This window comes from Scylla paramamosain, chromosome 4 (genome assembly GCF_035594125.1).
Source record: "Scylla paramamosain isolate STU-SP2022 chromosome 4, ASM3559412v1, whole genome shotgun sequence".
NCBI lineage: Eukaryota > Metazoa > Arthropoda > Malacostraca > Decapoda > Portunidae > Scylla > Scylla paramamosain.
Genome location: NC_087154.1, coordinates 13,078,280 through 13,103,587, shown reverse-complemented (window position 1 = coordinate 13,103,587; position 25,308 = coordinate 13,078,280). Strand labels below are relative to the sequence as shown.

The window sequence follows — 25,308 nt, the reverse complement described above, 5'->3', positions numbered from 1 at the left end:
GAGAGAGAGGGGTTCACCGAGTGGCAGCTGCTTTGGTTTGGTTTCGGTCAAGACTGACGTGTATGGGTCCTGTATGAAGTCGGTGCTCGCAGCCTTCCCAACGCCGCCTCACTTGACGTCGCGCTCGCGCCCCAGTCTTTCACTAGCTCTGATAGGGGTCAGTTTGGATTACTGTTTGCGGCCTTGTGACCTCGTCATTACAACTATTACTTTTTCTTGTCAAGATGCCCAAACGAAAGTGTAAATTCACTGCAGAGATGCAGAACAAACTCCCGTGCTTCAAAAAAGGCAGGGATGAGTGGGAAGCCGAGTGTTTGGTGTGTAAACCAGGAACATTTGTCTCACTGGCACATAAAGGCATTAATGACTTACAGTCACATGTGAGGTCTGAGAAACATAAGAGAGCAGTGCAAGAAGAGGGTTCATCAATGAAGATGACATTATTTTGTTAAACCAGGAAGTGAAGCTGAAGATTATCAAGATTATTCAAGATTATCTGCCATATGCAAAGGTAAATAAGTTGAGTTTCTTTTAATTAATTTACATGTTTTCCAGTATTATATCAGGACCATAATCAGCTGTTAGTGAAGGTGTCCGGAATTTTGATAGTTCATATATGGCAACCCTAAAATCAGACCATATATGGCAACCCTAAAATCAGACATCTCAATATTCAAAATGCTTACCATTACTTTCCTCTTCTACTACATTACAGCAAACTCCACATTCCTCCACTCCACTAGTTTGTTCAGCAGCTCCAGGTTGTCTAGCAGACCCACCATCCTGGTTTGCACATTGTGAACAAAGGCCAATTGGATTCTGCTTACACTTATTACACTTTTCTTTAACCAGTGCAATGTTTTTGGGTGCTTAAAAGTTTCTAAGCTTTTTGGAAGCTAATTTGACTCACAACTATCCCATAAACACCGATAATAACAGAAGGGTGGACATTTTGTGGAGCTCTCTCTAGTAAGTCCTCTCTAGAACAACCATTACACATTTTGATGTAACATCATCACTGAGCTTTAGGATGCTTAATACCGAAAATTAAGGTTTAAAATTAACTCCTGGCCACACTCAAATTAACTTGTTACAAATTATTCATTTAAATTTTTTTCAACTGATATAGGGCACTGGCACATTACATAGTTTAGGGGTCCCACAACTCCAAGGTAACAGAAAAACCTACTAAGGAAACCATTGTGTATTTAGAAAAGAGTAATATGAAGCCTTTGTTTTTTATATAGATCACTTACATCAGATTTTTTTTTTTTTTGTCATAGAATTTTCCAGTTCCTTATAAAACCCCGGCTACTTAATAAGAACAATGCTACCATAAAACACAAAGGTAAATATATTAGGCATAAACCCATGGCTGGTGGCAGCTACCTTTAAATCTTAGGAAAACTTAAGTTGAAAAATGGAAACACAAATAAGTATACTAAACGTAATGAAATTACCATCCAATTTAATAAAATAAAAATGTTAAAAAATTAACTGTAAACATTAATAAAAAAAGAAACAACAAACTCTCCCCATGACATAATCACTATATTTTATCAAATAATTAAGAAACAACATATTAAGATTTCCGAAGCGGACATCAGCTTAGTCGTACTGGAGATGAAGGGCCGTCTTAATTTGACCAATAAATTAGATAATAGTGAACATTTCTCCCTGAAATATTACTCAGGGCAGGGTGAATCATTCCTGTCTTTACATCACCAAAGGAAACGTGGAATTCGCAGTGTTTACTTAGAAAAGTGAAAGTGCAGGATGATATGTCCATATCATGGTGAACTGTAAAAAGTGAAAGTGCAGGATGATATGTCCATACCATGCGAAACTGTTTCAAATATTTGATAATAGATTATAAAGGTGTGTCCAAACTATCGAGCATGCCCGACTGGCAAACAGTGATACCAGATCACAATGAGTAATGAGAATGAGGGTTGATGACGTCAGAAGCGGGAAAACCACAGGCAGGGATCTGGCAACAAACAGTACTACCAGATGTAGCTGAGCCCACAATATCTACTCCTTCACCGGGAAAAGACTGGCGGGCAAAGTTGTAAACTGATGAGTGGTGTCAAATACTGGTTCATGGTTCAGTTTCACTCTGACCCTGCTAAGGAGTCGGGTGCGGCACTTGTCTCACCATGCCGAACACAGTCGAGAGGAAGAAAATAGCCTTGTGTGGGATAATTCTTGGATTGTATATAAAAAAGAAAAAACAAGCCAGAGTTCATAGGCGTGTGTGGTGCAAGGACTGGTTGAGGAAAAGAGGAGAGTTGGGAAGTCATGCAACTATATATCGCGAACTCCACGACAAGCCTGAAGATGGTTTTATCCAGTATATGAGAATGGATGTAAATAGTTTCCACACACTCCTAGGAAAAGTGGAACCATACATAACAAAACAAGATACCCACTTGAGGCAGAGCATATGTGCAGAGGCTCGTCTGGAAGCAACCCTCAGATTCTTAGCATCTGGATGTTCATACACAGCACTGCAATACTCCACCAGGATATCCAAGCAGAGTTTGTCTCTCATCATACCGGAAACATGCAAAGCAATATACACAGCTCTCAGAGATGATTACTTGAAGGTGAGCGCTTCTGTAACTTAAATTATCCAGAAAACATGTAAAGGGATTATCTTCAGTGTTAAAAACAAAACTCAAATAATGCAAACAACTTTATTGAGCTTAGTACATAGTGTATTGTCCATTATGTATGCTTATGTTATGTGTAATAAAGGCCCAGCTGTGTTTATATGAAATAATAGTGCTATTTCTATCAATTACATATATACTTTAGCATATATGTATATGGATACATGTGTGTCTGCTCCCGCATATAATTATATGTATACATACGTGTGTGTGTGTGTGTGTGTGTGTGTGTGTTCGTTCACACTTTACAATGTCCATTTATTTTTAGGGGGCTGGAACACAATCCAAACTCAAAATAAAAAATGCACTATGTGTAAACCCATCTAGATTATGAATTACTGTTTAACCATTGAGGAAGTTGAAAGTTTACCAAGTTTAGCAAGAAATATAACGTCATATATTAATTTTTGTGCCACAATTTGGGTTTCACCCGTCAGTTGTCGCAAGTCGTTTTCAATTACTTTTGCAAAATCAGTGAACTCATCGGCAGTGTCTTGTGTAGACGACAATTTCCTCATTTGCTGGAGGGCTTCCCTAATTACGTCATCTGCATCGTCATGTGTCCTTTTGGCTGATCGCTTGGAAGTACAGGGCGTAGAAGTATCACGTGGTGTCACATTTGTATCCGTAGAAGATGCACACTGGGACATTGCTGGTTTTCTTGGTGCAGTAGAGGTTGCAGCTTCGCCCACTAGCAGTGGATCGTTGAAAATCTATAATGATTATAAAAGAAAACTTTATTACATGTGTAATAATTATGTGTAGCTAGAAATACACACAAAAGATCACGAGAGAGAGAGAGAGAGAGAGAGAGAGAGAGAGAGAGAGAGAGAGAGAGAGAGAGGGGGTGGTTGAGACGGAGGGGTAGAGAGATGAGGGGTTAGAGGGAGATAAGAGAGGAAGGGAAGGGAGAAGGGAGGGTTGTTGTTTGATAAATTTATTGCGCACAAGGCAGGCGTCAGACTATACATACGATCAAAAAACATAAGTTTACAGAAGAACAGTAGTAGAACAATAAGAACAATAATAACACTAACAATAACAAGAACAATAACAATAACCAAAACAAGTGAAGTTAGAACAGTAACGACAGAAAATAAATAAATAAAAAAATAATAAAATAATAAATAATAATAATAATAATAATAATAATAATAATAATAACAATAACAATAATAATAATAATATAATATGGAAAATCAATCTAGAAAGAAAATTATATAATGAAATAAATATAATAAACAAGGAAATTAAACAAAGAAATAGGTAGATAAATAAAGAAAACAGGAAATAAATAAACATAATAGAATAAAATAAGAATTAATAAAAAAATAAATAAAAAAATAAAAAAATAAAATAAAATAAATAAATAAATAAATAAATAAAAATATAAAAAAATAAATAAAAAAAAAAATAAATAAATAAAAAAAAATAAAATAAAATAAATAAATAAATAAATAAATAAAAAAAAAAAATAGTACAACAGTGAAAAAACTATGAATGCTAAAGGTCAAAGGTGACATAAATAGTTGAGGGGTGGTAAAATGAAAGACACTGCTAACAGCCGCCAAACTGTGGGTGTTGGGCTAACATGAGGTCTAGATGGTCGCCTTGCAGCAGGTGTTGGCACACGGCGAGGAGAGGCTGTTCGCGCGGGAGCAGGTCTCCCACAGCAGGACAGTCCAGGCAGTAGTGGCGCAAGTGATTCGAGTTGGGAGAGTGGCACAGGGGACAGGAGGTGTAGTGAGGCTCGTCTCCCAAGCCAGCCACCTGCCACAGTGGGCGGAGCCGAGCCGCAGCCGCGCCGACACCACATTATGCCTCCTCACCCATAGCCCCCGGCGGCGATACTTGAAGCGATGGTGACGAAAGGCATCATAGTGCTGAATAGTAACACTGGCCGCCCTCTGGTCGGCAGTCCTGTCGGCCGTAAAGAGTAGGAAGGCTGCTCGGATCCTGGTCCTGAGGCACCGGAGGGAGGGGGCAGGGCCAGCGTCGCAGGCAGGCAGGCCACAAGCAGCTTTAGCCAGGCGATCCACTGTGTCGTTGTAAGCTAGCGAGACATGGGAGGGGATCCAAAGGAACCTAATGACCAACAATCGGTCATGAGCCAAGGCCAGGGCCGTCAGGATCCTGTTAACCAGATGACGACAGACTGGGTTTGGCGAAGAAAGGGCATGAAGGGCTGCCTGGGAGTCGCATATGACGACACCGTTGAGGCGTCTTTCACAGAGGAGACTCACAGCATCTAGGATGCCGTGCAACTCACAAAAGGTGGAGCTGGACTGAGCCGGCAGCCGACGTCCAACCCAGCCCTCTGCTGGAGGTGCCGCGTCAGGAGAGTAAACTGCACACCCTGCTGTGCCGTCCGCCTGCACAGACCCATCCGTGTAGAGGTGGTGTGGCGTGACGATGGTAGCCGAGACCGATGCTATGGCGTCCAGGGCTAGTTGTTTCTGCAGGACGGGAGGGTGAGCCTTGTAGGTGGGAGTGAAGTGGACCATCGGGAGTGGCAGCATCCAGGGTGGAGGTGGAGGGAAAATGTCAGCCACAGGAACATTGATGTCCAAACGTTGCAGCTGAGAGCAGACAGTTTTGATGAGAGCACGGCCACCGGGCTGCAGCCGAGGCAGGCGGGGATGAGGCTGAAGGAAGGTCCTAATGACTTGCGAATAGTGACAGGAGAGATGGGGGAAGTGGAGGCACTTGACGGTGAAATAGGTGACATTTGCATGGATCCTGTCAATTAGTGGCGAGAGGTCAAGCTCATGCAGCATGTTGACTATCCTGGTGGACATGGGACAGCCTAAGATGAGTCTCATGACTGTGTTCTGGAATTTTTCCAGAGGCTCCAGTGTAGATTTGGGCAGCTGCACAAGCGCAGGGGAGAGATAGTCAACGACTGATCGAATGTAGGCCGTGTAAATCGTCCTGGCCACGGGGATGGAGACACCAGTAGCGTTATTAAGGAGCCACTGAAGAGGAGTCAGGCGTAACTGCAGCCGAGTCAGGAGATCACGAACCACAGGATGAACTCGCTGACGAGCGGGCGTGGATGAGAGAATTCTCACAGGCGCACCAAGGTAGACATACTGTGTGCACACAGGGATGACACTGTGCCCCACGGTAAAGGCTGGGAGGGATCTCGGGTTCCGAAGAGTAAAAATACGGCTTTTTTCTGGGGAAATGATGAGGCCACACAAAGAGGACGAGATAGAGAACGAGTGGAGGAAATGCTGTAGGACTGCTGGTGTGTGCGCGTGGATGCAAATGTCATCTGCATAACAGGTGACTGTGATGCCAGGGACGTCAGGAAGTAAGGAAAGCATACGGTGCATCAAGATATTAAAAAGGAATGGGCTAAGAACGCCACCTTGAGGAGTACCAAGCTCGAACTTCTGAACTGTACTGCTCGCACCCTTGAACAAAACACGGGAGGTTCTGTTACGCAAGTACTCCCGCACCCACCCCAGGAGGTTGCCCGTAACTCCGAAGTCCACGAGCTGGTCGAGAATGACCTCCCTGTTGGCAACATCGAAAGCGCTCTTCAGGTCTATGAAAGCGACAACACTAGTTGAGGTGAGGCGACCGTACAACTCCACGAGGCAATGGTGCGTACTACGTTGGGGAAGGAAGCCGTAGAGTCTGGGAGATAACTTGCTCTCAAGCCGAAACAGCAGCCAATTGAGGAGGACGCGCTCCATCACCTTGCTAAAGCAGGATGTAAGTGATATAGGCCTGAACTTGTCCGTGCCGGGCTTTGGAATCGGTATGATGATACTGGAGGTCCAGCGCGCGGCACACATCTCTGTCGAAAACAGACGTTATACAGCCGGAGAAGAGGATTGCCAGAAACTTTCTGAAGGAGCCTGAGAACAGAGTAGGTGATGCCGTCTTCCCCTGGGGCTGATGCCTTGCTCTGAGAGAGGGCACGACTAAGTTCACTTTCAGTGATGGGCCTGTCATCCTCTTCGTCTGGTTGCAGCAAAGCACCCATCAGACGAAGGGTGCGGAGAGTGTCATTAGAGTCGAGAGCATCACGAATGTGGTGGGGAAGGTTTTGTGCACGTGACTGCTCACACCAGCCATTAAGAAGATCTTGAGCGCACTGAGCTGGACTATGATGAAGAGCGCTGGGTTTCTTCCTCCTCACAACTGTATTAATGAGATGCCACATGGAGCTCACACTTGTCCGGTGGTTGATGCTGTTGGTAAACTGGCGCCAAGACTCGGTGAGGACACATTGCTGGAGGGCCACGAGCTTGTTCCTGGACAACTGATACCTCCGCAGATTCTCCGGGGAGGGGTGAGTTTGGAAGGAAAGGCCATCCTCCCTCGCCTTTCTCTCTGCCATGGTAATACGGTGATCCAGTGTCCAGGCTGGAGCTCGCAGACGGCGCTTGACGTGCAGCTTGCGAACATAGTGGTCATAAAAGGAGTGTGTTGAGGTGACAATGGAGGAGTACAAGTCTTCAGGAGAGGTCATAGGAAACGTAGGAACGGCGGATGACATGTAGGAGACATACGTTGGGCAGTACTTAGGAGGAATGGTAATGCAGATGCGACGGTGGAAGTGGGGAGGAGCGGCTGGGAGAGAGTAATGGAGGGCGAGGGCAAGATGGTCAGAAAACAGTGTGGGCACAGAGGAGCACGTGACATTGGATATCACCAGGCCCTGAGTCAAGATGTAGTCAAGAGTGCCTCCTTTTGAGTGCGTGGTACCGCCAGTATCCCATCGTGTTAGCCGGTAACGATGCAGCCATTCCTCTAGGCGTGTCCCGTTGCGATTTGGTGTTGGAGAGATGTCACCCAGCGCAGGATGCCGGGCGTTAAAGTCACCCATGTAAATGGTGCCTTGAACACATGGAGTGGGGAGAACAGCAGTGTCTATCCGGCCTGGAGCCACATAGACATTGCACAGCCAAATCGTACCAGCGCCTGCTGCTACCTCAAACAGTTGGAAGGTCGTGTCATCATGTGTGGAGCACCGGAGCAGCCTGTGCCGCACAGCAGAGTGAACGTAGGTGATGAGACCGTTCCGAGCATGATGAACGTAGGGAATGTAGGCACGAAGCGACGGCGGCGCACCCCTTTGTTCCACAGGATGGCCAACAAAAGCCTCTTGAATTAAAATAATATCAGGATGATGCTGCTGCACGTAACTCTTGAGGGCAGATTGTTTAAGGCAATGAGTGAGGCCGCAGGCATTCCAGGAGAGGACGTGAAGCTGTGGCTGGCTATCTATTATTACTCTTTAGCTTGGCGCGACCAGAGGAAGACGAATGGGAGGCGTGGCCAACTCTCTGCGGCGCACTGCAGGAGGACAAGGATGCTGGAGGCAGAGCAGTAACCCGCTCGAGGTGTGTGGCGAGGGAGTCGACCCTGCCAGCGAGGGTAGTGACGGTGACGGTAAGTGCTCGGAGCGCGTCCATCATAGCAGAAACCTTGGTGTTCATTTCAGTTTGCTGGCTGGCGAATCCCTCCATTCTGCGTTCAATGGCCTCGAACCGAGCAGCATACGAGGAGCATTGAGACGTCATCGATTCCACAGCAGCCTTAAGTGAAGCAACCTCAGGAGCCACCAAACCAGCGTCCGTCACCGGCGGGGAGGAGGCCTGGGGAGGAACGGACGCGCGCTGAGCAGACTGTGGGGCGGAAGGCGGAGCCGAGGTGGAAGGCGCGGCGGAGGTGGCGGGGCGCCTTAAACACCCATGCCAGACGTTGACACCTGGCTGACGGCAGCGAGGGCATTTCCACTTCGAGGTATCTGCTGTAGGTGTGTCTGATCCCTGCACCGTTGACTCAGTCCTGTGAGACTGGTGCGGGGCCAGTAGAGGGAGACTGGGTCCGGTGAGGGCAGGCGAGGGAGTGATGCTGGCCAGAGCACCAGGCGCACTTCTCAGGACGGGAACAGTAGCGCGAGATGTGGCCGAGTCCCCAGCACCTAAAGCACCAGGGCTGCTCATCCTTCATCCTGCGTACTTCGCATGGCGGGAGGCTGGGAAGAAAGTCAAAAGTAATAAAAGGTGGCGGGGTTCAGGAAGGCTCCAGGTGATGACGATGCGATTGATGGGTTCACCGTCCTGAATGAAACGCTTCGCTTTGTACACCCCAGACAAAGCCATGGCCAAGGAAGGCTCAACACAAACAGGATAACGAGTCAGTAGGTAGGTAGGGAATTTTCGAGACCTTTGAGGCGAGTCCTGCATATCAAGGAACAAGGACAGATATTCCCCTTTTGTCACACTGTCAATAATGTCCGTACGACTTCTGGAGATGTAGACGAACCGAGACGTTACAGCGGACATCTTGACTTCAGCAAGGCTCCGATCCAGACTGAAGCCCTTGTTGACTTCAGAGAGCCAACGTAGCTTGGTCTCCACCGATGGAGAGCCTCGGAAGAGGAGCTTTACGTAATCATCCCGTGGAGCAAAGGCTGGAGGAACTGGCGCAGGCTGTGAGGGCAGAGGCGAGATGCATGGCGCAGAGGAGGGAGAGGCGACCGACGAAGTGGCAGAAGGGACGTCACGGGGAACAGAAGCTATTCCCTGCTTAGCCGCCTTGGGAGCAGGCAGAGATGAGGCATCGTTGCTGTCAGACGAACTGTTGAGAAGACGTTTAGCCGATGAAGATTGGTTGACAAGACTTGAAGCTTCGTCGTCGGGGAGGGTAACTCCAGCCTCACTCGTGGCTGCTGCCGAGCTCCGCTGATCCTTTTGTGGCATTGAAGGCCACTCACCCTCATCACTAAGGTCGAGGTCGTCCTCGAGGAGAGAGTGAGTGACAGGGCCGTTGTATTCCATTGCTCACTTAAACAGGGCTTGGGGAACGCTGGACACAAGCAGTGACGCAGAACGACGTCATGACAACGTCACTCTGGAAGCACTGCGCATGCGCAGACGAGGAGCTGCCCGTGCAGGGAACGCCCCCCCCCGCCCGACGTGATTCAACCTCCAATCTACAGCCAAAGTCCAAACACTAGAAGTCCCAACTGCCAAAAATGCGACGACAGGGTCTTACTACAGGTGACTGTGTGATATGGTAGGCGCAGGCTTGCTGGATCCCTCGCAAAACTCAAAGAAAATCAGGAGAACGTACACCGTGGCTTGTTTACAAGGCCCTCTAGCGGCGAAATCCGAGAAGGGAGGGAGGATGCGAAAGAGAGAGAACGATAGGGTGTTGAATATAAATTTGTAAATGAATAGTAGTATGTCTTTCATGAAAATTCGGTCGTCATGCCTCTATAATATTTACTTAAATTGACAGACACCTACAACGCCAGAGGAGTGGATGACTGTGGCACATGGATTTCAGAGAAGATGGAATTTCCCAAACTGTTTAGGAGCTATTGACGGGAAGCATGTGTCGATAAGAGCTCCACGTGATAGTGGTTCATATTTTTACAACTACAAAGGCAACCACAGCATTGTACTTCTTGCCATATGTGATGCAAATTGTGAATTTATATATGCGGACATAGGCACAAATGGTAGAGTATCAGATGGTGGTGTGTGGGACAAGTGTTCTGTCAGTAGTCTCATACAAAATAATACTGTTGGTTTGCCAGAAGATGCAATTCTTGGAAGTAGTAGTCTGCCATTTCCATATGTTTTTGTGGCAGATGATGCATTTCCATTGCAGCGACACATTATGAAACCTTTTTCACATAGGAGTCAGGATACAAGAGAGCGCATTTTCTCATACCGGCTCTCTAGGGCAAGGCGAACCGTGGAAAATGCATTTGGTATTTTGGCCAATAGATTTCGTGTGTTTCACTCACCAATTGATCTACCTCCATCAAAGATTGAATATATTGTTTTGGCATGCACCTCTTTGCATAACTTTCTCATAAGAGACCATGTGAGACACTACACGCCGGAAGGATCTTTAGATGTTGAAGATCTGTCAGTAGGACAAATTATTCCTGGAACATGGCGACAAACTCCTGAGTTACCAGGAACACAGAGAGTAATCTATAATGACATGGCTGATGGTAAGAGTGTGCGTGAACAGTTTATGGATTACTTTAATGGTGAAGGGGCAGTATCATGGCAACACTTGTACATAGGTGAAGAGGGTTAATTGTGATAAATGTCTATATACCTAGGTGTATTTCATGTTGTGTATTGTCTCTGAATGTAATACTTATTGAACTTTGTATTCATGTACATATGTGCACTTGTGAAACAAAAGACTTGGCTTTCTTTATGTGTAAACAGCAAATTATTATTATTTCTCATAATGAAATTATAAGTGTCTACAATGTTTCATTTCCCTTTCCTTTCATCACCATCCTTATCAATTAATCACCACATCCTGCATGTCTCAGGTGAAATGCCTGTTGGAGAGAGAGAGAGAGAGAGAGAGAGAGAGAGAGAGAGAGAGAGATCGTTTATGAACTTACCTCATGATCATTATGTTCTTCCACAGCTTTGTTACTGTCAGGATCGATGTTTGACTGAGATGTCCTCGTTATGCCACCATCATTGAGAAAAGAAAGCTCATCAAAGCACCATAACTTGGGGCTGTACACGTCGTCCGTCCCAGCTCCTGACTTGCGAGAGTTTTCTATCTGTCGCATTTCACGCCTGTACTGATTTCGCAAACAATCTAGTTTCTTTTTTATATCCGCAATGGTAACGGATGCATACTTCTTTTCTATTTCTCTTGTTATTGCTGTAAGGGCTGTTACACGTTTATTTCTGTCCTTATAATCAGCACTCTTTATGTTCCACAAGCAAGGTTTTTGACGGTACATATCAATTATCCATGCTGTATCTTCCCTGGACCACTGAACGTTTCCTCCTTCAGGTACACTTGTAGAAGGACCGCCAGACATGCTGATATGCACAGAACACTTTGAATGCGAGATAGATTCCTACTTAATTACGAGGACATATTTAGTGTTTCGCATCATACCACTCGAAACAGTTTCTGGGGTTTCCTGCAAACTCAGACATTTGCCCGCTAGTTTGCCCCCAGTCTCCTCGCCTCTGACGTCACCTTCGTACCTGCCACTCACCCTCCTTGCTATTGTATTGGAACGGGATCTGGTATCACTGTTTGCCCGTCGAGCATGCTCGATAGTGTGGACACACCTTAAGACTACTGATGATGCGTTATATACACATAAAATGACAATTGATGATCTTGCTTGCTCTGGTTGGGATATCAACCCCATAGACCCTTTCATACACTAGTTTGAGAAAAGATGGCAGAGGGATGTGGAGCACAAAGTCCACTTCCGCACAGATGGACACTTTTGCACACGACAGCCTCTTCTGAGTTTTCTCCCCATAACGCATTCATGGCTTGCGGCTTCCTGCGAGACCTTTCTAATACCTTATAAACGCAGCTGATTGGTTGCCGCTTCTTGCAGGCACACTAGCCAATCAATGCCATCTATTCTCAAGGCCACCTGAACACCACCACACTGCACCCCACACAGGAATGATCTCCCTACCCTCTCTCCAGGAAATATTTCTCAACACTCAAACCAACACAGCAATTTTACACTGTTTTCTTGCTGGTGTAACAATATTTTAATGAAAACGCTGAAGAAAGTTTAGGTAGAATAGCAAAAAGGAGAAAGGAAGATGAAAAGAAAAAGGAATATTAAATTTTAACCCATGAAGGGAGAGACAGCCAATCAAAATGATGCCACACAGTGTTGACCACAAGAAGAGGAAGAGGAAGGGGCGTGACGCAAAGGATTGTGTTAATTCTTCGCCCTTTTTGTGGTTCCAACCGTCACTGCCATCGTTACCTCCTTGTCCCGACACCACATGAAAACTTTCTGGTGCGTCACCAACCCCTTGCAGAGCACGGCAGTAGTGGCTAACAACGGCCAGCTGCTACTGCAGTAGCACAGCGTCAATAGTGGCAGTAGGGGCCAGCGGCAGCAAAGGGAAGCTGCTAGCGTCCACGGCCAGTCTAACAGCCAACAGTAATGCAGGTCTACGGTCAGCCGTTTTTACGCTTGCCTGCAGTGATGGTGGAGCCTGCCATCCTCTCTCACTCTGGGAACTGCGCCATAGGGATGTTCAAGAATGAGAGTATAATGTCTCTCATGACTATAATATGTCTCTCATCCTTGGTGATGCCCACAATTCACCACCATCCTCTGCCCACCAAATAAGATTTCCAGTTTTTCTCTCTCCCAGATTATGATAGTTTAAGACCCCCCTCACCCCAATTTTTTTTTCATTTATTTGTTTATTGTCATTATTATTATTATTATTATTATTATTATTATTATTATTATTATTATTATTATTACTATTATTACTACTACTATTATTATTATTATTATTATTATTATTATTATTATTATTACTATTATTATTATTTTTATTTATTCCCCTAGTGGGAGCGAGGCTGATCCCGCTTGGAGATTCGTATTTTGTTACCACACATCACAATCCATCACTCCACTTGGTTTCTGGAGGGTACAACGATGATTTGGCCAGGAGCACCTTTTTGGTGTCCATCGTATATAAAAATTGCGATTTCAGTCTATGAAATACTTCCTTGTTGGTGACTTTTGACGGTGCATCTTTCTTATTTTATGACATTTCTTTGTCACACCCACTGTTTTGCCCCATTTTGCATATTTCGACTCATCCGCATGTGAGCGAAGGTTTTTGGCTCGCAACTCGCGCATCTATCGCTTCATCACTACAGCTCGAGCTCGAGCGCGCAAAATGCGCGAATTATATGCCATAACTCACTTTATATAAGGGATAGCCAGTTTTGGTTGACACAGTCAGACTCAGCAATGACTAAAATCAAGATGTATTATAAAAAAAAAAAAAATTTACAATATATATATATATATATATATATATATATATATATATATATATATATATATATATATATATATATATATATATATATATATATATATATTATATATTTATATTATATATATATATATATATATATATATATATATATATATATATATATATATATATATATATATATATATATATATATATATATATATATATTACAACGAGTTGAACTGTGAAGACAAAAAAAATATTTATAACATGCTTCACATATGCTTGCTGTTTTCAACAATTAATCATTGAAGGCTGAAATATATTTTTACATTAAGTAAGAAAAACACTCATGAACACGATAGTGTGATCAGAATGCAGATACAGCTTCACATATTGAAAACAGAATCATTTTTAGCAACATGTCACTCGGCACAGCCATCACGGTGGTGGCATCTGAAAATTAGAACATCCCAGCCACTGGGGTAAGGTCTTCTAAGTTGCTTCGCAGCTTTAAAGCACCTATTACCTGGTTTTATTATTTTTTTATTCATCTTTTTTTCTACCATTTGTTTTAAACTTATCATTTGCTGCATATTTTTGGTGGCAACTTTTATTTATAGTGTGATTCTCAAATACAGGGTGTTACGATCGCAATTTCTTGACCTCTAACTGGCATAGACTGGGATAGTTTCCTCAAGTCACCACCTATGTGACTTGGTGCAGGGCTTAATTACGGGTGTACAGGGTCCCTTCTGACTCCTTCATTCTTTACATGACCAGTCGTAATGCCAGGTCACATCAATGAGGTCGTCAACCTGTTTTTACTCACCCAGAGGCAAAGGAATATAATACAGCAACTGTCATTTCCAACAGCTTGGCAAGAATTGCTACCCACGTTCTGGGGAGAGGACGGTTACAATACGTGAATTTAAGCGTGGTGACACTCTACATGAGTATTCCAAAAAAATAAAAACCAAACTAGATGAAAGCACGACAGATGTTCATTATACTGTGTCTACCGTCACAGCCACTCGGCCAGCATCTCCCAGACAAGACCCAGATGTTGAGTCTTATGCCACTGCAGTCAGAGACAACATAGTCGTGCTGAAGTGTCATTATTGCAATAAACCTGAACACACAGCAAACAGAAGGGCAAGAAAAAATTTAGGAAAGCACCACAACCCAGTGTCAATCAACAGCCCACGGCAGTTGGTTCAGTTCCAGCTTCAAGGGCAAGGGGTGATGCCGCTGTTCGTCCTAAGAAGACCTCAGTGACTGACTGAATAGTTAACAGCAGGGAAATGCTGCCACATCTTCTGGTGTAACTGCTAAATACTGCCACGTGCACACCACTAGCACCCATTCTACTGATGAGTGTAACGCGATGGAAAACTTGTGACAAAGGGTGCAGACACAACAAAGGACCAGTGGCGCTTCAGGTGGTACCCAGTTGGGGAAGCCATGCGCCCTGCCAGAACCAAACCATGTTAAACATTAAGAGAACAAAACCACAGGTGAGAATTGCTGAGCCAGCAGGAGTGGCGATTTGCGCTTCCCTAGATGCTGCCTGTATTCAGATGAGTGCAATGGTTCTCCCCGCACAAGTAGGGTTTTTGAAGGTTTCATTTACCATAGACACAAGTCGGTATATGTGCAGTAAACGTGCTGTCGGAAGAATCCTATTTAGCACTTAAAAGCGCGTTTTGTGGCGGACGTTGGTCCACTACAACCAACTTATTAGGTGTTTCGCATACCCCTCTTTAAAATATTGGGTGTTGTTTGCCTCCCTATTAGGTTGGATAAGAACTCCAAGGTTATGAGGATGGATTTCTATGTTATTACTGATTTCAGCTTGCCTTCAGATGGGCTTCTTGGCTTAGAATCATTAAAGACAAACCACATTGAAATTCATCCTCAGACCACCTCAGTGAAGTTTGGAACAAGATATTTTTAAGGTAATGGGTAAACCCAAGCGCCTCATCTCTCCTTCTCACCCTATAAAAACATCACTTCAGTTCCTAGGCACCAAAATACTTCTGGCGTTCAGACATCTACAAAAAAAAAAATAATTCATCAAATTCAAGTTCATACCAAAATGATTGTTTGGTATGAACGAAAAAGACATTACAACTGGTTGGAAATCAATTAAAGCCACAGTAATAGATAATCATCTAATCACACCGCTATCCATATACCAGTATCCATTCCAAATGTCCCCATGGGCTGTGATGTTTGCTTGGAAGGCTCCAGCTGAGTGAGTAGATTAGCAATGGAGCCTACATTAAACTCAGTCCATGAGGACAGTCAGACCACTGTTCTTGTGGTAAATACTTCTGGTGGTCTTGCCTGAGGCTGCTTGTGTCACTTCAGTCCATAGATCGTAGATCCAGTGGCATCGAGCAAGATACAGGCCCTACCCTTTGTTTGTCTGTCAGTGTTGTGGACTACCCGGAGTTGAAACACTCGTTACTGGAACTCCTGCAACATTACAGGGACGTGATTGCATTACCCAGGGAATCCTTGGTGAGCACTCACAATGCTCAACATTACATCAAACTCAACCAAATACACAACTGGTTTATATCCCCATGTATCGTCTTCCTCATAGCCAGCACGAAGTTGTAGACAAACAAATAAAAGAAATGTTAAGCCAAGGGGTTATTCAGCATCCCCAGTCTCCTTGGAACACCCCTCTCTTTTTGCCACCCAAAAAGGATGGCACTTATCGACTTGAAACTGATTTTAGACAGGTAAATAAACTCACTGAGGATGATCGTTATCCTCTTCCTGTCCTGAAGGATCTTCTTATCTCTGTAGGAGGAGGAAACAGTGTTTTCGGTAGCCTAGACTTATTAAGCGGCTATTGGCAAGTACCCCTGGCACCTGAGTCCAGAGAGATAACTGCATTCAGCACACCTAAGGGACATTTTGAATGGTTATGCATGCCAGTAGGATTAAAATCTGCGCCAATTACCTTCCAGAGGCTAATGAACACCTTATTCGCGTCCATGATTAGTGAAAATGTTTATGCTTATCTGGACTACTTGATAATCTTCAACAAGGATACCGATTCTCACTTCATTAGCTTAGAATCGGTCTTGCTAAGGTTGAGAGAAGCAGGACTCAAGGCAAAATTTCTAAGTGTGATTTCCTGCATAAATACATTTCCTTCTTAGGGCATGTCGTTGATGCTGATGGTATTCACACTATGGATGATAAAGTTAGAGCAGTTAAAAACTTTCCAACCCTTAAAACTGTAATGTCCGATCCTTCTTAGGATTATGTGGATACTACAGATCATTTGTCAAAGCTTTTGCCAGCATGGCGTCGCTTCTAACTACTTTGTTAAAGAAGGACGTACCTTTCCATTGGAATGCTGCCCAGGAATAAAGTTTATGTAGCCTTAAGTTTGCTCTCACCGAGTCACCTGTTCTTGCCTTTACGGACTATACCGCTCCATTTATTCTGGACATGGATGCTAGTGCATTGGGTCTTGGCGCAGTATTAATGCAAACAGATGAAAGGGGTAAAAACAGTCATAGGCTACTTTAAATTCCGCTGAGTCTAATTACTCTGTGACTCATCAGAAAGGTCTCGCTATGGTTTCGGCTTTAAAATCATTCAAAGATAATTACTCCCAGTGATTACTCCTAAAGCACTGTTCAGGGGGTGCTGTGAACTTGTCATTAAACCCAACTGTGACCTCATTGGACGTTTCCCTTTGTGTCTCACAACACAAGGGGGCAGTCACAGCCTGCCCTCTAAAGACAACTCTCTTCCTTCACACAAAACTACAAGCAGCTAATAACACACACACCCTTCACTCAAAAATTTCGAAATTATCATGGCGACTCTTACACCAGCCTCGGAGTCCCCATCTGGGGAGGAGACCATAAATGTCCCCAGGTCGGACTGCATTTCTGTCAACGACCCTAAGTGTCTTGACACCCCCCTCAACTTTTTCTTCATTAACTTCTGCAACATTCGCGGTCTAAGATCTAATTTTCAATCTGTAGAACACCACCTCTCCTCTTCTAAACCTCATCTTCTTTTCCTCACTAAAACTCAGGTGTCTGAGGCAACTGACAGTAGCCCTTTTTCTGTTCCCTCCGACTTTCTCTATCCTCATTTTCGATCCAAAGCTGGATGCTGCGTTTATGTGCGCAATGACTTAACCTGCTCTCGTGCCCATGCTCTTGAATCTTCCGAGTTTTCCAGCATCTGGCTACGACTACAGAGTCACTTTCATACTAAATTTATCTGTGCTGTATACCTCTCACCTAACTCCTATGACTATAAGAAATTCTTTGACTACTTAACTTCCAAAGTGGAGCACATTCTGACCCTCTTCCCTTTTGCAGAGATCTCCATTCTTGGAGTCTTCAATGTTCACCACCAGCTTTGGCTTTCCTCTCCCTTCACTGACCATCCTGGTAAACTAGCCTACAACTTTGCTATCCTCCATGACCTAGAGCAATTGGTGCAACACCCTACTCGTATTCCAGACCGTATTGGAGATACGCCCAACATTCTTGACCTTTTCCTGACCTCTAATCCTTCTGCTTATGCTGTCACCCTTTCTTCTCCGTTGGGCTCCTCCAATCACAATCTCATATCTTTATCTTGTCCTATCACTCCAATCCCTCCTCAGGATCCCCCTAAGCGAAGGTGCCTCTGGCGTTTTGCCTCTGCTAGTTGGGGGGACCTGAGGAGGTATTTTGCTGATTTTCCTTGGAATGACTACTGCTTCCGTGTCAGAGACCCGTCTTTGTGTGCTGAGCGCATAACAGAGGTGATAGTGTCTGGCATGGAGGCGTACATTCCTCACTCTTTTTCTCGTCCTAAACCTTCTAAACCTTGGTTTAACACAGCTTGTTCTCGTGCTATACATGATAGAGACGTGGCCCACAAAAGGTACTTAAGCCTTCCATCACCAGAATCTCATGCACTTTCTATTTCTGCCCGGAACCATGCCAAGTCTGTTCTCCAATTAGCCAAAAACTCCTTCATTAACAGAAAATGTCAAAACCTTTCAAGATCTAACTCCCCTCGTGATTTCTGGCATCTAGCCAAAAATATCTCCAATAACTTTGCTTCTTTTTCTTTCCCTCCTCTATTTCAACCAGATGGCACCACTGCTATCACATCTATTTTTAAAGCTGAACTCTTTGCGCAAACCTTTGGTAAAAACTCTACCTTGGACGATTCTGGGCTTGTTCCTCCCTCTCCTCCACCCTCTGACTACTTCATGCCACGTATTAAAATTCTTCGCAATAATGTTTTCCATGGCCTCGCTGGCCTAAACCCTCGGAAGGCTTATGGACCTGATGGGGTCCCTCCTATTGTTCTGAGAAACTGTGCCTCCGTGCTTGCACCTTGCCTAGTCGAACTCTTTCAGCTCTGTCTGTCAACATCTACCTTTCCTTCTTGCTGGAAGTTTGCCTACATTCAACCTGTTCCTAAAAAGGGTGACCGTTCTAATCCCTCAAACTACCGTCCTATTGCTTTAATTTCCTGCCTTTCTTAAGTTTTTTAATCTATCCTCAACAGCAAGATTCTTAAACATCCATCACTTCACAACCTTCTATCTGATCGCCAGTATGGGATCCGTCAAGGCTGCTCTACTGGTGATCTTTTGGCTTTCCTTTCTGAGTCTTGGACATCCTCTTTTAGAGATTTTGGTGAAACTTTTGCTGTTGCCTTGGACATATCAAAAGCTTTTGATAGAGTCTGGCACAAAGCTTTGATTTCCAAACTACCGTCCTACAGCTTCTATCCTTCTCTCTTTCTTCTGATCTTTCTAAAATTTCTGATTGGGGCAGAGCAAACTTGGTATTGTTCAATGGCTCAAAAACTCAATTCCTCCATCTATCAACTCGACACAATCTTCCAGACAACTATCTCCTCTTCTTCAATGACACTCAACTGTCCCCCTCTTCTACACTGAACATCCTCGGTCTATCCTTTACTTATAATCTGAACTGGAAACTTCACATCTCATCTCTAGCTAAAACAGCTTCTATGAAGTTAGGTGTTCTGAGACGTCTCCGCCAGTTTTTCTCACCCCCCCCAGCTGCTAACTCTGTACAAGGGCCTTATCCGTCCATGTATGGAGTATGCTTCACATGTCTGGGGGGGTTCCACTCATACTGCTCTTCTAGACAGGGTGGAATCAAAAGCTTTTCGTCTCATCAACTCCTCTCCTCTAACTGACTGTCTTCAGCCTCTCTCTCACCGGCGCAATGTTGCATATCTAGCTGTCTTCTACCGCTATTTTCATGCTAACTGCTCTTCTGATCTTGCTAACTGCATGCCTCCCCTCCTTCCGTGGCCTCGCTGCACAAGACTTTCTTCTTTCTCTCACCCCTATTCTGTCCACCTCTCTAACGCAAGAGTTAACCAGTATTCTCAATCATTCATCCCTTTCTCTGGTAAACTCTGGAACTCCCTGCCTGCTTCTGTATTTCCACCTTCCTATGACAGAATAGGGATGAGAAAAAGAAGAAAGTCTTGTGCGGCAAGGCCGCAAAAGGGGAGGCATGCAGTTAGCAAGATCAGAAGAGCAGTTAGCATGAAAATAGCGGTAGAAGACCGCTAGAGATGCAACACTGCGGCGGTGAGAGAGAGGCTGCAGACAATCAGTTCGAAGAGAGGAGTTGATGAGACGAAAAGCTTTTGATTCCATCCTGTCTAGAAGAGCAGTATGAGTGGAACCCTCCCCAGACATGTGAAGCATACTCCATACATGGACAGATAAGGCCCTTGTACAGAGTTAGCAGCTGGGGGGGGGGGGGGTGAGAAAAACTGGCAGAGACGTCTCAGAACGCTTAACTTCATAGAAGCTGTTTTAGCAAGAGATGAGATGTGAAGTTTCCAGTTCAGATTATAAGTAAAGGACAGACCAAGAATGTTCAGTGTAGAACAGGGGGACAGTTGAGTGTCATTGAAGAAGAGGGGATACTTGTTTGGAAGGTTGTGTCGAGTTGACAGATGGAAGAATTGAGTTTTTGAGGCATTGAACAATACCAAGTTTGCTCTGCCCCAATCAGAAATTCTAGAAAGATCAGAAGTCAAGCGTTCTGTGGCTTCCCTGCGTGAAATGTTTACCTCCTGAAGGGTTGGAAGTCTATGAAAAGACGTGGAAAAGTCCAGGGTGGTATCATCAGCGTAGGAGTGGATAGGACAAGAAGTTTGGTTTAGAACATTAATGAATAATAAGTGGAGAGTGGGTGACAGGACAGAACCCTGAAGAACACCACTGTTAATAGATTTAGGAGAAGAACAGTGACCGTCTACCACAGCAGCAATAGAACGGTCAGAAAGGAAACTTGAGATGAAGTTACAGAGAGAAAGATAGAAGCTGTAGGAGGGTAGTTTGGAAATCAAAGCTTTATGCCAGACTCTATCAAAAGCTTTTGATATGTCCAAGGCAACAGCAAAAGTTTCACTAAAATCTCTAAAAGAGGATGACCAAGACTCGGTAAGGAAAGCCAGATCGATCACCAGTAGAGCGGCCTTGACGGAAACCATACTGGCGATCAGATAGAAAGTTGTGAAGTGATAGATGGTTAAGAATCTTCCTGTTGATGATAGATTCAAAAACCTTAGATAGGCAGGAAATTAAAGCATTAGGTCGGTAGTTTAAGGAATTAGAACGGTCACCCTTTTTAGGAACAGGCTGAATGTAGGCAAACTTCCAGCAAGAAGGAAAGGTAGATGTTGACAGACAGAGCTGAAAGAGTTTGACTAGGCAAGGCGCAATCACGGAGGCACAGTTTTGGAGAACCATAGGAGAGACACCATCAGGTTCATAAGCCTTCCGAGGGTTTAGGCTAGCAAGGGCATGGAAAACATCATTGCAAAGAATTTTAATAGGTAGCATGAAGTAAGCAGAGGGTGGAGGAGAGGGAGGAACAAACCCAGAATCGTCCAAGGTAGAGTTTTTAGCAAAGGTTTGAGCGAAGAGTTCAGCTTTAGAAATAGATGTGATAGCATTGGTGCCATCTGGTTGAAATAAAGGAGGGAAAGAAGAAGCAAAGTTATTGGAGATATTTTTGGCTAGATGCCAGAAGTCACGAGGGGAGTTAGATCTTGAAAGCTTTTGACACTGTTAATGAAGGAGTTTTTGGCTTGTTGGAGAACAGACTTGGCATGGTTCCGGGCAGAAATAGAAAGTGCATGAGATTCTGGTGATGGAAGGCTTAAGGACCTTTTGAGTGCCAGCTCTCTATCATGTATAGCACGAAAACAAGCTGTGTTTAACCAAGGTTTGGAAGGTTTAGGTCGAGAAAAAGAGTGAGGAGTGTACACCTCCATGCCAGACACTTTCACCTCTTTTATGCGCTCAGCACATAAAGACGGGTCTCTGACATGGAAGCAGTAGTCATTCCAAGGAAAATCAGCAAAATACCTCCTCAGTTCCCCCAACTAGCAGAGGCAAAATGCCAGAGGCACCTTCGCTTAGGGGAATCCTGAGGAGGGATTGGAGCGATAGGACAAGATACAGATGTGAGATTGTGATCGGAGGAGCCCAACGGAGAAGGAAGGGTGACAGCATAAGCAGAAGGATCAGAGGTCAGGAAAAGGTCAAGAATGTTGTGCGTATCTCCAAGACGGTCAGGAATACGAGTAGGGTGTTGCACCAATTGCTTTAGGTCGTGGAGGATAGCTAAGTTGAAGGCTAGTTCACCAGGATGATTAGTGAAGGGAGAGGAAAGCCAAAGCTAGTGGTGAACATTGAAGTCTCCAAGAATGAAGATCTCTGCAAAAGGGAAGAGGGTCAAAATGTGCTCCACTTTGGAAGTTAAGTAGTCAAAGAATTTCTTATAGTCAGAGGAGTTAGGTGAGAGGTATACAGCACAGATAAATTTAGTATGAAAGTGACTCTGTAGTCGTAGCCAGATGGTGGAAAACTCGGAAGATTCAAGAGTGTGGGCACGAGAGCAGGTTAAGTCATTGCACACATAAACACAACATCCAGCTTTGGATCGAAAATGAGGATAGAGAAAGTAGGAGGGAACAGAAAATGGGCTACTGTCAGTTACCTCAGACACCTGAGTTTCAGTGAGGAAAAGAAAATGATGTTTAGAAGAGGAGAGGTGGTGTTCTACAGATTGGAAATTAGATTTTAGACCGCGAATGTTGCAGAAGTTAATGAAGAAAAATTTGAGGGGGGTGTCAAGACACTTAGGGTCGTCGACAGAAAGGCAGTCCGACCTGGGGACATTTATGGTCTCCTCCCCAGATGGGGACTCCGAGGCTGGTGTAAGAGTCGCCATGATAATTTCGAAATTTTTGAGTGAAGGGTGTGTGTGTTATTAGCTGCTTGTAGTTTTGTGTGGAGGAAGAGAGTTGTCTTTAGAGGGCAGGTTGTGACTGCCCCCTTGTGTTGTGTGACACAAGGGGAAACGTCCAATGAGGTCACAGTTGGGTTTAATGATAAGTTCACAGCACCCCCTGAACAGTGCTTTAGGAGTAATCACTGGGAGTAATTATCGTTTTGGCAGGTGTCTACTGCCTCCTATATAGATAGATAGATAAAACAACTCACCACCCTGTGAGCAATGGATTAGTAGAACATCCCAACAGAAAAATACTTGAAGCGCTGCAACCAGTGGTAGGAAATTTGTTAGACACCTGGGAAGATTCGTTACCACATGTTGCCTCCTGTATAAATGGCTGTGTTTATGGCTGTGTTTGTGAGTCAATGGGACATACTCCCATTGTGCATGGACAAGACTTGAGGCACCCATATGATCTCAACAAATCTCAATCTCTTGTGTATAATGAGGATGAGTATGGAGTAGCTCATTTTCAAGTTGACTCAGACATCCATAAGAAGGTGAAAACACGACTTCAAAAGTAAAAAACAGGCGTGGCTGTGAAGCAACACAAACATGCTTCTCCAGTGGGGTTACAGCCAGATGATTCAGTAATGATCCAGGTCCCTGACAGGCGTTCTAAGCTATCTCCTAAATTTGAAGAGCCTCGTTAAGTACTTAAACATCTACATGATAATAAATTTGAGGTTTTTGACCTAGTGTCTAATAAAGTAGAAGTGGTGCATAGTGACAGACTTAAACAGACCAACACTAAGGTGAACATGAGCTTAACCAAAGCTACTTCCCTTCTACGAGCTGTGTGTCTTGATTCTCTCTCCTACACATACTCATAACTACAATCTGCGAAATCGTACTAACCGACTTGCTTAAATATTCATTTTCGCAGGTTTCAGAGATGTTTGTCCTACTCATCTTTATCTCTCCCTCTCTTCAATCCAGGAATCCAGACCACCTCGGAACCGCGGCTCTTACACCCTCTATTGGCCAAGTGTCCTTGGTGGAAAACTACTTATGGATCAGATATCCATACCCTGACTTGATTGAAGTACCCAAGAAATTGTCGTAATTAGCAGATCAACTGGCAGGTGCCATAAATTACTTAGGAAACGAACATTCTAATAACCAATACCCTGTCTCAAACTGTTAGTTGGTGATAGACTAAAGTTTGTAAAAGATACTATTCTGGATGCTCTGAACAATTATGAGACACTTACATCTGTTTACAATCAAAGAGAGGGCTGGTAGATGGAAATGGACAATTATCTCACATGCTTTTCGTAACTGCTTTAGATAGCGATGTAAAGGAGTTACAGAACCGTTATACCGAGTTGGTTGCAGCAGCTACGTTAACAAATATGATGGTTCAGTTAAATTGCAAAAATATTGAACGCTTGAATCATAACATACTCGTACATTGCTTAATTACACTAACCGACCTCGGACTTCTATTAGTGAAGCTTTTACTAGGTTACACGAGCAGTATGCTTTTCACAGTTTCTTTATTACTTTCTGCTGTGGAAACCTCTGTTGCCTCTATCATGCATACTAAATTAAGTAATTCTCAGGAATGTGGTAGATGCTTCCCATGATAGAGTTGCTTCTTCGCTTTTGCCTGTCCTAACTTTGGCACAGGGTAATTTCTGCATTCTACCTATATTTACTGGAGCAAATATCCTTCATTACTACCCCCTCCTTAATTCCATGCTCGTTTGAGATGCAATTGTGGTCCATGTTCCTTTTCAATCACACAGGGTCTACAATGCTTATCACTTTGAACCATTTCCTTTAAAGGTAAATACCACCATCCCAACTTTAAACTTCCCATGGTCACTTGTTCTTGAAGACGCTGATGGTGCCCAATACAGTGTCAGGGATCCTAACATTTTTTTTTTATTGCAAACAGAATAAGTAGGCCTTTACTTTTGTCTGGTTTCACTTTTTGCCTTTGTACCATTAATGGAAACTGACATGTGCAAGCTATCACTTATGCATAAGGTCGCTTCAAGGAGTTTGTCCCTGCGCCCTTATTCCCATTTAGCTCTAACACTTTACTTTCATAAGTTTCATGAGATGTCATTAATCTTTCTTTCCTGAAACCATGTCTGTCTCTGTGAAATGTGCTAAGGGTCGTCACTCTTCCAGTGTCAGGGCACTTTTCCATACCAAAAGTGTGTTCCTTAACTTCTTCCAAGGTAACTCATTTGGAAACACTACAACAGGGTTTTGTCAAAGATTTTCAAAAGAATCTATACCTGGAAAATGAATATTTCCACTGTAAAGTATGTCACCAACTCTATTTTTCAGCTCTCTTTTTCAAATTTCTCTGAGTTAGAGTAAGCTGTCCATGATTCTTTACCTTCCTACTTACAGCCTCATACTCATTATCGTTCCTTCATCATACCACTTGTCATGTCGGTGGTTTTAATGATTCCCCTGTACTGTCTCCTTAGACTGATTTCGGTTTTGTATAAATTCCTTAAGGCCAGAGTATCTCTACAGGAA

The 25,308-nt window shown here is 44.0% G+C and overlaps 2 protein-coding genes across 4 annotated transcripts; one reads left to right on the top strand and one right to left on the bottom strand.

The window, feature by feature from the left end:
• Positions 1 to 1,142: 1,142 nt before the first annotated feature.
• LOC135099752 (putative nuclease HARBI1) lies at positions 1,143 to 10,912 on the top strand. The gene is made up of 2 exons (XM_064002259.1): positions 1,143 to 2,609; positions 9,942 to 10,912. The coding sequence occupies exons 1-2, from the start codon at positions 2,160 to 2,162 to the stop codon at positions 10,755 to 10,757; spliced, it is 1,266 nt and encodes a 421-aa protein (XP_063858329.1). The 5' UTR covers positions 1,143 to 2,159; the 3' UTR covers positions 10,758 to 10,912.
• On the bottom strand, positions 2,616 to 9,940 carry LOC135099751 (uncharacterized). Of its 3 annotated transcripts, none has more exons than XR_010268337.1 (2): positions 9,696 to 9,940; positions 2,616 to 3,388 (listed from the first exon to the last, which is right to left on the bottom strand). XR_010268337.1 is itself a non-coding variant. In XM_064002258.1 (2 exons), exon 1 carries the CDS (start codon positions 6,479 to 6,481, stop codon positions 4,274 to 4,276), a length of 2,208 nt encoding a protein of 735 aa, XP_063858328.1. In that variant the 5' UTR covers positions 6,482 to 6,629; the 3' UTR covers positions 2,616 to 3,388; positions 4,267 to 4,273. The 3 variants fall into 3 exon arrangements, 1 of the variants encoding a protein (XP_063858328.1); XR_010268338.1 differs by having other exon boundaries at positions 9,774 to 9,940; XM_064002258.1 differs by lacking the exon at positions 9,696 to 9,940 and adding an exon at positions 4,267 to 6,629.
• Positions 10,913 to 25,308: the final 14,396 nt, after the last annotated feature.